At 46.5% G+C, this 12,806-nt stretch overlaps 1 protein-coding gene across 18 annotated transcripts in view; it reads right to left on the bottom strand.

Annotated features, from left to right (window-relative positions):
• The window catches only part of LOC137221796 (protocadherin gamma-C4), a 169,302-nt gene that overhangs the window by 85,610 nt on the left and 70,886 nt on the right, over positions 1–12,806 (bottom strand). The window contains exon 1 of one of the 18 annotated variants that reach the window (XM_067732023.1): positions 8,331–10,997. The exons of 14 other annotated variants lie outside the window; for them this stretch is intronic. In XM_067732023.1, the coding sequence (XP_067588124.1) occupies positions 8,331–10,754 (2,424 nt within the window). In that variant the 5' untranslated portion in view covers positions 10,755–10,997. Of the gene's footprint in view, positions 2,691–3,382; positions 6,088–8,330; positions 11,027–12,806 lie in introns of those variants that run through there. 3 more of the 18 variants (XM_067732024.1, XM_067732022.1, XM_067732045.1) reach the window with 3 other exon arrangements.

The raw sequence follows: 12,806 nt of genomic DNA, 5'->3' as shown, positions 1-12,806 counted from the left end.
CTGATTACTGGTAGGATCACATTTGCCTAAACCGGTAGCTGAATCTTCAGCTATCAAAAGAGGCTCGCTTTTCTCACAGCTCTCCTGGCTGAGGAGCGTGTCCGCGTAGTTGGGCTGCGGGAAGATCACGTGACTCCCCCTCGAGTCAGCGGTGAGCCAGGCCTCGTGGGAATAGGCCTGCAGGAAAGCCCGCACCCCGTCCACGCCCACAAACTGAGAGGCGGGCACACCCGCTAACCCGCCTCCTGAAGCCTGGAGCAGGCGCGACGTGTGCCAGCGCCTCAGCCTGAGCGCCAGCAGCACAATGACAAAGGCGAGGAAGACACAGGAGACCGCAGCCACCGCCACCACCAGGTAGAGTGTGAGGCCTGAGTCGTCGGGGCTGGCGGAAGATTCAGGGCTGCCTAGATCAGCCAGGACGTCAGGGATGCTCTCGGCCACGGCCACAGTGAGTGTGACGGTGGCAGAGAGAGGGGGCTGGCCGTGGTCCTGGACGGCCACCACCAAGCTCTGCTTGAGCGCATCTCTGTCCAGCAGGGCCCTCGCTGTGCGCACCTCGCCCGTGTGCAGCCCCACCGCGAAGAGTCCCGGCTCGCTGGCCTTGAGCAGGCGGTAGGACAGCCAGGCGTTCTGGCCCGAGTCTCTGTCCACAGCCACCACCTTGGTCACCAGGTAGCCGGGCTCTGCAGAGCGGGGTGCCAGCTCTACACCCGTGGAACCGTCGGTGGGGAGGGCGGGGTACAGAATTTCCGGCACGTTGTCGTTCTGGTCCAGCACGAATATGCTCAGTGACACGTTGCTGCTGAGCGGTGGGTTCCCACTGTCATGTGCTGTCACCCACAACTGCAGTTCATGGACTTGCTCATAGTCGAAAGAACGCAGCGCATACAGAATGCCGGTGTCTGAGTTTATGGAGATGTAGGAGGATAGAGGTGCTCCCTGGAGGGTATCCTCTGCCAGAGAATAAGTGACCCGGGCATTCTCTTTGCTGTCCCTGTCGAGTGCAGTCACCGAGAAGAAGGAGGCCCCTCTAGGATTGTTTTCAGGAATGTAGGCAGAGTAAGAGGAGTGAGCAAAAGTGGGCGGGTTATCGTTGTCATCTGCTACATTCAGTGAAATATGAGTTTCTGTAGACAAGGGTGGACTTCCCCGATCTGTGGCTGTCAACGTTATATTATAGCTCTGTACCTGCTCCCTGTCCAGTGCTCTGTTGGTTATCAACTTGTAATAATTTCCATAAGTCTTTTCTAATTTAAAAGGCATATTGTTAGGAATGAAACAGGAGACTTGACCATTTTCTCCGGAGTCTTGATCTTGCACATTTAGAAGAGCAATCACAGTACCTGGAGGAGAGTTTTCCAGCACTGAATTCGTAGAAGATGTGATAGTTATTTCTGGAGCATTATCATTCACATCCACAACTGTGACCAACATCTTAGCAGTGGTGGAGAGACCTCCACCATCTTGGCCTTGAATTTCCATCTCATAGAATCTGTGTTTCTCAAAATCCAGAGAACCTTGTATTAAGACTTCTCCAGATTGAGAATCCAACTGGAATATCTCAGAAGCTTTGCTTTCCATATTCAGGAATGAATATACCACTTCCCCATTGATTCCCTCATCTGGATCAGTTGCGTTTACCATAAGCACCCGAGTTCCGGAGCTGAGGTTCTCAGGAACACTCACTCTATATACAGACTGTGTAAACTTTGGGATATGGTCATTTACATCGAGAACCACCACGCGGATGGAAACAGTGCCCTGGCGGATGGGATCTCCTCCATCTAAGGCTGTGAGGAGGAGGTGGTGAGCAGCCTCTTTTTCCCGGTCCAGGCTCCCCTCCAGCACTAGCTCAGGATTCTTGGCCCCATCCGTTGTGCCTCGCACTTGCAAAGAAAAGTAATTATTAGGGTTGAGCTGGTAGCGCTGGAGGGAGTTCATTCCCACATCTGGATCCCTAGCATTAGGAAGAGGAAATCGCGATCCTGGAGTTGCATGCTCACTGACTTTTATCTCTACTTCCTCCTCCCGGAAGCTGGGGGCGTTATCATTAATATCCATTATTTCCACCTCCACTCCGTAAATCTTAAGGGTATCTTCCACAAGTATCTCCAGGTTTAAAAAACAGGAGGAAACCGCCTCACAGAGCTCCTCCCGGTCTATCCTATCAGCAGTGATCAAGCTGCCACTTCGCGGATTCAGAGCGAAAAGCTGAGTCTTTCCTCTGGAGACGATGCGGACTCCGCGCTCCGCCAGCTCCCTGGGCTCCAGCCCCAGGTCCTTGGAAATATTGCCCACGAAGAAGCCTTTGTCTGTCTCTTCCAGCACCGAGTATCGGATCTGCCCAGCCCCAGACTCCCGCAGCGTCCCCAGGAAAATATACAGTAGGACCAGCCCGCTGCGGTCCAGGAGCAGTTGCCGATTCGCCATGGCAGTGGCTGAGCCTATATTCCGCGGTTTCTTGAGCTGTTTGGTTCTGAATCAGCTTATGCATCTACACAGTCACTCGCCAAGTACATCCAAAATATATTAGAGAGCGAAGAGAAGTACTTTTAAGTTTCCAGCATCACGATCTGTGAGTATCCACTTCACTCTGCTTTGTGTTGTAGAGGTAGGGGAGGGAGGGACTCTAGCTCGCAGCTTCCCATTTCCCTAATTGGTGAACAGCGGCGCCTAGAGCCCAATCTTATTATTGCAACGAGAAAAAAAACAACTAATGTTGCTGTTCCTGAAGTTATCACACTTACCTCTTTGAGAATCACAAGTATTTGTAAAGCTTAAAATTGCAGACAATAAAGTATTATGTAATGGGATGTTAAAGGTTTACCAAGAGCACTTATGAAAAGAGTGATTATTTAAAAGGCTTGCTAATTAAAAAAAATTCAAATACTACTGGAACTGAAAACTTGCAGGTTAGATTTGGTTCCTCCTGATTTTTACTGACTGAAGGGAACAGCATTTGTGGTTGTGTAACTAGCACAGTTCCAAAAAAATCAACAGTTAGGATTATGACTATAATTCTTACCAATGTTTATTGAGTAAAATAAAGATAAAATGTTTGAGAAAATTTGGATGGCATTAGGGTTGTCATTTAAAATATCATAATATAAATATATAACTGTATTCCATATCCTTAATTAAAAGGTGTTCTATTTCATGAAAAACTGACCTGAGAGTGCTCTATATATTTTACCTTAAAATGCACTTGAGTGGTAGAGGGAATGCAGCATTGTAAACTTTAGTCATAATAGTAATACCCATAGGTTTGAATTAGATTTTAGGAACTTCATCAAGAGAGGGAATCTAGAAACTCGAAATAACAGTGCTATATTAGAATATATTGGCATATTGGAATATAAAAAGCATTATTTTAAATACTTACCTGTTTAAAAGTGTTCTTATCTGCTTCAACACTAAGAGTTAAAACACTAGCCAATAGCACTGAAGAGCTGTCTTTGTTGAGAATATCTTGTGTGGCAGGACAATGTTCAACAGATGTGAGAAAATTAAATTCCGGATTAGTTTGATTCCTAGGCACACATAAATTATCGGCATAGGGCAATGTTCCATCACTGTAGTTGGGAGGAATCTCAGGACCAGACTTGGAGCAGAGAACAGACCCAAAACAGCCCCCACCAGCGCTGGGGCTGGAAGAGCATCGAAGGCGCAGGGCAATGGCTAGAATCACCACGAGGAGGAAGAGCACCGAGATCAAGGCCAAGGCCACCACCAGGTAAAACTGCAGCTCAGCTTGGGGGTCAGTGGGCTCAGAGTGGTCACTGAGGTCCGGCAGCGCCTCTTGCAGGCTGTCCGCGAAAACCAGGTGCAGCGTGGCGGTGGCCGAGAGGGGCGGCTGTCCCCCATCGCGCACAGCAACCAGCAGGCGCTGGCGGGCCGCGTCCCTGTCGCCCAGGGCCCGCGCCGTGCGCACCTCGCCCGTGCGCAGCCCCACGCTGAAGAGTCCGGGCTCGCTGGCCTGCAGCACGTGGTAGGACAGCCAGGCGTTGTGTCCAGAGTCGGCGTCCACCGCCACCACCTTGGTGACCAGGTAGCCGGGCTGCGCGGCGCGCGGCACCGTGTCGAAGAGCGCCGAGCCGTCGGGCCCCAGCGCCGGGTACAGCACCCTGGGCGCGTTGTCGTTGCGGTCGCCCACCAGCACGCGCAGGCTCACGTTGGCGCTGAGCGCGGGCGAGCCGTGGTCGCGGGCCTGCAGCGTCAGCTCGAAGGCGCGCAGCTGCTCGTGGTCAAAGGCGCGCTGCGCGAACACCACGCCGCTCTGTGCGTTCACGGACACGTAGGACGACAGCGCGCGCGGCTCCAGGTCGCTGGCCAGGATGGAATAGGAGACGTGGCCGTTGGGCCCCAGGTCGGGGTCCGAGGCGCTGACTTGCGCTATGGAGGTTCCAGGCAGGTTGTTCTCGGCCAAATGCACTACGTAGGAGGCCTGGTGGAAAACAGGAGCGTTGTCGTTGACGTCGGTGATGCGTAGGGTAATGGTAGCGCTGGAGGAGAGCGGGGGCTTGCCCCTGTCAGTGGCTGTGATAGTGACGTTGTATTCCGGAGTCTGTTCCCTGTCCAGGGCCCCATCTGTTACTAACTTGTAGTAATTATTAGAAGAAGAATGAATTTTAAATGGAATGTCTCTACTTAAAATACATGTGACTTCTCCATTTTCCTTGGAATCCTGGTCCCGTGTTTTGAAGAGACCTACAACCATTCCTGGCCGGGAATCCTCCAAAATCTGATCAGAGAGAGAAGTGATAATTATTTCTGGGCTGTTGTCATTTTCATCTAAAACTTCTATAATTACTTTACACTGTGTAGAGAGGGATCCTCGGTCCTTTGCTTCTACATCCATGGCATATCTTTTCACATCTTCATAATCCAGGGGTTGATGAGTTATAATGTTTCCTGTAGCTGAATCCAGAGAGAACACGTGCCGGGCTGTATCAGCCACACCAAGGAATGAGTAGGTGATCTCTGCATTGACGCCTTCATCTTGATCAGTAGCACTCACCCTCAGCACGAAGGTACCTGGGGGCACATCTTCCCGAAGGCTGACCTTGTACACATCTTGGCTGAACACAGGGGGATTATCGTTGGCATCCACCACCAGGATTCGGATCTGAACGGTGCCGCTTCGCGGCGGATCCCCGCTGTCTAAGGCTGTCAGCACCAAGTGGTGAGCGCTCTGCGTTTCTCGGTCCAGGGTCTTCTTCAATACCAGTTCTGGATATTTGCCACCCTCAGGATTGTCTTTCACCACTAATGAGAAATACTCATTAGGACTTAGTTGGTATTTGCTCAGTGAATTCATATTAATATCAGGATCTTTTGCAGACTCAAGAATTGTTCCCGTCCCTAGACTGACAGATTCACTGATTTCTAAGTTTATTTCATCCTTATGGAATTGAGGAGCATGGTCATTAATATCCTCAACAACCACAATGATATGAAAAATATTTAAAGGATTTTCCACCACGGCCTCCAACTCCAATTCACATCTTCTTCTCTCTTTACATATCTGCTCACGGTCTATTCGGTCCTTCACAAGTAAGTCCCCACTCTCCGCGTCTACGTTGAAAAGCAGCTTCTCCGCGCTAACTCGCAGCTTTCGAGCCGACACATCCAGGACACTGAGCCCTAGATCCTTAGCGAGATTCCCTACCACAGAGCCCTTGGCCAGCTCCTCGGGAATGGAGTAGCGGATCTGCTCGCAGAGCGCGGGGTAGAACAAAGGCAGCAGGAAGGGAAACAGTACCTGCCGCAGGCCGGCCGGACGTCTCTGCGTGCAGCTCCCTCCCATTGCGCGCTCTAGTTCTCGCTGGGTCCCAGGATTTATAGTTGGAGAAAGTGTACACTGGCGCACTGGTAACGCATTTGGCCCAGGACAGGCGGAGCCCCCAGGCTTGGGGCTGGAAATCCGTTTGTGCTGGGGAGAGTCTGCGCGGCCAGGAGCCCCAGCGTGTAAGCGGGTTTCCTTCTCTCTGTGTTGGTGGCTGCTCTGGAAATCCCTGGCTACAGGCTGAGGAATCCCGGGCGTCTACTAGGCTTGCCCTGCACTGGCCGACAGCGGCGCCCAGAGGCTCCGTGTGGAACGGCAGCTTAGTTTTTCTCTGCTCTATTTAAGGAAGTCTTTTTCTTTAAACGCAGGATGACCGCCGCTAAAATAGTTGAATCTTATTCCTCGGTGACTCCGTTTTCATCATGAAACATTTTTTTCACATGGTCAAAACTATTATATATTTTATATGTTAAAATTTTACATATATTTTGAATAGGTAGAAATATTTCTTTCAAAATCTAAAAGGCACAAAGGAATGTAGAGTGAAAAGTAGGTCTCCTATTCCATTGCCTACTGCTATCCAGTTCTTCCATCCAGAGGCAATCACTGTTGCTGCTTTTAAGACTAATCATCCACAAAAGAAAGTACTAAAGATAAGCAAAAAACTTTTTTTTTTGGTCTTCAATCCAGGCTTATATTTGGCTAGAAAAGTATTAATCCATCCCCCCATATTTAGGAAACAGAATACAAACACTGTCATATTCATTACAATCATCTAAGGTGTCCTATATTGCTTTTAAATAATTATATTTTAACATATTTGCTTACAATAGTTACCATGCCAAAAGAGCAGGTTTTTTTAACCTATGTTTTTCAAAATAATAGAATTATTTGAAATAGATGCATACTAATTTTGACTCTCATGGTCAGAAATTTTAAATGACAGTTTCAATGATTTAAAAGTTAAAAAATAAAAGTTAATAACTATGACTCTAAAGATAATAACTATGCTGTCCTTCCACAGACATATCCTTGAACAAAAGTTGAATGACATGAAAAAAGTCATGGTCTCATAAATATTTTGAAACACATTAGGACATGATTTGACTTTATGCTACCATATTAGTTTAGAAGAATATTAGTAATAAATTATAAGCGATCAAACCAAACACATCACTAACTTCACTTAACTAAATGGGCTCATCAGTAACTCCACTGACCATCTGTTTATAAATCTATGTACTTCTCTGCTTGTATTCCGATCTCATACAGAAATGACATCTCTTTCTTGACTTTAAGTTTATTTTGACTTTAAATTTCAGAGTTTGCAGAGTTTCAGGTGGACATTTCTTTCTCTATATAAAGAGTCACTGAAATGCTTTTGGCACACACGTTTGCCCCTGTACCTGGGAACATGTACCACTCTATCTCCCCAAATTATATATATATATATTTTTTTTCATCCTTAGAAACTGGAAAATTTAACAAAAAGTACAGAGAGAACAGAACCCCAAATTTGTTTCTACAGGCTCTCTGGAATCCCTATTGAGCAAGGAAAGTAAAATTCAAATGGTATGTCTTCTGGGAGTTCCCTGGTGGTGCAGTGGTTAAGAATCTGCCTGCCAATGCAGAGAACACAGTTCGATCCCTGGTCCGGGAAGATCCCACATGCCACGGAGCAACTAAGCCCAGTGCACCACAACTACTGAGCCTGCGCTCTAGAGCCAGTGAGCCACACTACTGAGCCCAAGCGCCACAACTACTGAAGCCTGGGCGCCTAGAGCCTGTGCTCTGCAACAAGAGAAGCCACCGCAATGAGAAGCCCGCGCACCACAACGAAGAGTAGCCCCCACTCGCCACAACTAGAGAAAAGCCTGCGCAAAGCAACGAAGACCCAACTTAGCCAAAATAAATAAATAAATGGTATGTCTCCCACATGACAGTATGAAATTGGAATCACAGGCAAAATGGACGCTGCAGTGTTACCAGGTATGATTACACTTGAAAAAATTTAAGCACACATTGTATTGTTATGAATTGTTAACAGAATATTATTGAAAATGGGTCGGATTTCCAGTGAGGCTAATGCACTTGTTTCTGACATTTGTTTCTGACACTTGTTTCTGACATTTACCTATTCTTACCAGACCTGCCTTCAAAGCAAGAGGTAGGGTTGTCTAAGGGGCTAGGATTTCAACATGTAGCCACCGGGAGAGCACACAAATTGACAAGACACTTCTGTATGAAAGTCCTCTCTTAGGAACTGTCAGTAACAAAACTATAAAATACAAGACTCCGTGAAGCTACTCATAACAGCCTATTACAATAAACCTTCATGGGATTAGGTGAATAGTTACCAGAAAGTAAAAACAAATCAGCCTTAATAACCATCAAGTTCTACTCTTCAATGTTTCAGCAAGAAGCAAATGTCATTGAAATGGAGGGAAAAGTGAAAAAATTAAGTTTCCACCAACATGCTGCAAACCTAAAAGTAAAACCAACCATCATTTTTAAAGGATAGAAAAGGAACAAAAATAGAACTCACTGGCACCAAAGGGGTATCTTCTATTGGAAACTTCGAATCATCTAACAAAGACTGAGGATCCTTTTTCTCACAGCTCTCCTGGCTGATGAGCACGTCTGCATAACTGGGCTGCGGGAAGATCACGTGACTCTTCCGCGAGTCCGAGGTGAGCGAGACCTCGTGGGAATAAGTCTGCAGGAAAGTCCGCACCCCGTCCACGCCCACAAAGTGAGAGGCTGGTAAGCCTGCCAATCCGCCTCCAGAAGCCCGGAGCACACGCGACGTGTGCCAGCGCCTCAGCTTGAGCGCCAGCAGCACAATGACAAAGGCGAGGAAGACACAGGAAACCGCGGCCACCGCCACCACCAGATACAACGTGAGGCCTGAAGCATCAGAGGCGTGCGGGACCTCCAAGCTGCCCAGATCAGCCAGGACATCCGGGATGCTATCAGCCACAGCTACGGTGAGCGTGACGGTGGCAGAGAGAGGGGGCTGGCCGTGGTCCTGGACCGCCACCACCAGGCTCTGCTTGAGCGCGTCTCTGTCCAGCAGGGCCCGCGCTGTGCGCACCTCGCCCGTGTGCAGCCCCACCGCGAAGAGTCCCGGCTCGCTGGCCTTGAGCAGGCGGTAGGACAGCCAGGCGTTCTGGCCCGAGTCTCTGTCCACAGCCACCACCTTGGTCACCAGGTAGCCGGGCTCTGCAGAGCGGGGTGCCAGCTCCACGCCAGTGGAACCATCGGTGGGGAGGGCGGGGTACAGGATTTCAGGCGCATTGTCATTCTGGTCCAGCACGAATATGTTCAGTAACACGTTGCTGCTGAGCGGTGGGTCCCCACTGTCAGTGGCTGTCACCTGCATCTGCAGGTCATGAAACTGCTCAAAGTCGAAGGATCGCAGTGCATACAGTACTCCTGTGTCAGAATTGATGGAGACGTAGGAGGATAGAGGTGCCCCTTGGATAGTGTCTTCAGCCAGGGAGTAAATAACCCGAGCATTTTCTTCACTGTCTGGGTCCAGTGCAGTCATTGAGAAGATAGAGGCACCTCTGGGGTTGTTCTCTGGGATATAGGTAAAGTAGGAGATGTGAGAGAAGGTGGGTGGGTTGTCATTGATATCTGCCACTTGCAGGGTGAAGTGAATTTCTGTGGATAGGGGTGGACTTCCTCCATCTGTGGCTCTTACTGTGATATTGTAAGAAGATACCTGTTCCCTGTCAAGGACTTTGTGTGTCACCAATCTATAATAACTGTCAATGGATTTTTCTAACTTAAATGGTAGATTCCCCAATATAGAACAGGTGACCTGCCCATTCTGCCCGGAGTCCAGATCATGCACGTTTAAAAGAGCTATAACAGTCCCCAGAGGTGAATCTTCCATCAGGGGACTAAACAGAGATGTGATCGTCACCTCTGGGCTGTTGTCATTTACATCTTCTACTGTAATCAACACTTTAGAAGTTGCAAGATATGCCCCTCCATCTTCAGCTTGTATTTCTATTTCATAGAAACCTGTTTCTTCATAATCTAGATTTTCTGATAGTTTTATTTCTCCCGTATTTTTGTTTAGTTGGAATTTCAACAGTTGTGTATCAGGTAATTTTCGGAATGAATATGTCACTTCTCCATTGGCACCTTCATCCCTGTCAGTGGCGGTGACTGTCAACAGCTGTGCGCCCACAGGCAAGTTCTCGGGAACACTCACTCGGTATTCGGACAAACTGAAGACCGGAGCATTGTCATTTGTATCGAAAACAGTCACACTGATGAGGACAGTGCCAGATTGGAGAGGGTCACCCCCGTCGACGGCAGTTAGGACCAGATGGTGCATTGCCTCTTCCTCGCGATCCAGGGCGTGCTCTAGCACCAGCTCTGGGTACTTAACGCCATTGACACGGCTTTGAACTGCTAGGGAGAAGTGCTTATTGGAGCTGAGCTGGTAGCTCTGTAGGGAGTTCACGCCCACATCCGGATCAACAGCTTCCGGGAGAGGAAAACGCGTTCCTGGAGCTACGTTTTCATTAATTTTTACATCTAAATTTTCTGCTTGGAATTTTGGTGCATTATCGTTGATATCAGTTACTTCTATTTCTACTCCGAAAAGTTTCACCCTATCTTCCACAAGAATATTAAAACTCACCAAACACCGCGCGCTCTGAGCGCAGAGCTCCTCCCGGTCTATCCTGCCCGCGGTGACCAAGCTGCCGCTTCGCGGATTCAGAGCAAAGAGCTGCGTCCTACCTCTGGAGACGATGCGGACTCCGCGCTCCGCCAGCTCCCGGGGCTCCAGCTCCAGGTCTTTGGAGATGCTGCCCACAAAGGAGCCTTTCTCTAACTCCTCGGGAACGGAGTAGCGGATCTGCCGAGCTTCGGCCTGCCACGGCATACAGAGGAAAAGACAGAGCTGGACCAGCGCGCTGCGGTCGGAGCTATTCCTTTGAGCGGCCATTGTTGTCTGGTGACGGAATTCTCGCTAAGTCCTCACTGGGCACGCTGTGTGTTTTGGCTGGGTCCTTTTTCTTTCTCTGGCAGCAGGGAGTCTCTGCAGCCTGCGCACCTTAAATTCTGGAGTGAGTTTCGCTGCATCCCTGGAGCCTGTTTGCAGGGACTCTGGAGCTTTGTGTAGTTGGGAGTCCTGAGAATCCGGATTGAGCGCTGGCTGCGGTTCTCTCCTAATGGGTGAACAGCGGCGCTCAGAGTCCTCAGAAGTTACTGCACCCACTGTGTATGCAATAGAAAACAAACGCTACTCTATTTTTTGTTGTATATTTTATTTTATTTTACATTACTTCTTTGGTTCCTCAACTGACATCCTTAAATCAACTACTATTTGTAGTTTTCTTACTCGGTGGAATAAAAGTACCTCAAAGTATTAAATGATAATAGTTGATTTAATATATATTTGCAACACTAATTTTTCCAATAGAAATATATCCACTTTAAAAGGTAAGTAATGCTTACTTTCTTTTCTATGAGCTTCTAGCTATATTCAGAAAATTCTTACAATTTTATTTGAAATTCTGATTTAAATGGTCCAACTGTGTTTAGTAGACACTTATACAGAGACTATGAGATATACCCCTTAAAATTCCACTTAGAATTTTAAAATTTTAGATTGATCAATCAACGAATTAATTATATTTGTTTAGCATTAAGATTGTGTAAAATGTTTTCAAGTTTTTCTAAAATAGTTTTACTGAGCCTCAATGAATTTTTTGAAAATATATATTTTTATTACAGGCATATATTATTAGAAGTTAACTTGACCTATTTAAATGAGTTGAGCTGGTAATCACAAACTAAAAGGAACATGTCTGTATTGCACTGGGAAGAGAAATACAAGTGCTACAATTTTAAAAACCGGAGTTAGAAATAGTGATGTAGGTTTTTGAAAAATACGTATTTATGTCAAATGACCTGTTTTCACCAGGGCGTTGATGCCTATATAAATAATCTCTTCTTTGCATGTTGTATGGAAGCCCAAAGTAAAGTGGCGTACACATCTTCGGTTGTACATCCCCACCAACCCAGTAGTAGTTCTTTCCTCAAAGATGAGGAGTTTGGAGGTTGACTTCTTTCATGCAGAGAGAACAGGTTGTTCAGAAACGTTTATGTCCCTATGCCCCCAAGTATAGAACTCTTCAAAGATTTTACCTTTTGTCTTCAAAGATTGTATATCAGACAATCAGAGACAGAGATTGAGCACAGAACACAATAGCATTTCATTGGCTTTCTTGAAAATTCCTTATCTTGCAATGTAGAGAAAAAAGGGTTGGGAAAGAGTACAATTTGAGCACCAAGAAAAGTAAAAGGAAAGCCAGAAGGACCAAAACTTGAAGAGAAAAATTCCTCTAGGGCAGTTAGTATTAAGATTTTGGGCCCATAGGAAACCTGGCAATGGAATCAAAGTGTTGACTCCTCTACCAAGAAAAATGCATACATCTGTAACTTTACATGCAATTTCAGGAATTCATGGATCCGCTCACCATGCCCCCTCAAGTGCTTACAGTTTTAAAAATTGTTAAAATAAATGAATATACCCAAATGCACATACAAGATCATTTGCACTACATGTTTCTTTGAAATGAGCACCTGCTGGGATATTTAATGAGTAGCTAATATTATTAAACTTTAAAACAGACATAAATAGGGTATGGAAATTTCAACTTAAATCCCAGCAGATTTGAATAGGTTATTATTTATTCATTTAAATTTATTTATTTATTTATTTGGTAAGAAGCCAAGACCACAGCCTCTGTTTTGCTAATCTAAGCTTGACAAGATATCTCCAATTTAGTGACATTCTTTCTGAATTATAGAGCAATTTATGAACCACAAAAGTCTTGAAAATGTACTCAGCAAAAACTGAACATTGAGAAGACAAGACAGTGATTAGCTATGTATTTTCTAAATATGATTCTAGATGTAAGAGTGAAAGAGTACGCCCCAAATATGAAAAAACTAGTAGAATGTTACAGAAGACAAAAAAAATGAAACTCAC

The sequence above is a fragment of the Pseudorca crassidens genome, chromosome 3 (genome assembly GCF_039906515.1).
Source record: "Pseudorca crassidens isolate mPseCra1 chromosome 3, mPseCra1.hap1, whole genome shotgun sequence".
In the NCBI taxonomy this organism is placed as follows: domain Eukaryota; kingdom Metazoa; phylum Chordata; class Mammalia; order Artiodactyla; family Delphinidae; genus Pseudorca; species Pseudorca crassidens.
Note: the sequence above shows the minus strand (reverse complement) of the source record. Positions and strands in the feature narration are given on the sequence as shown.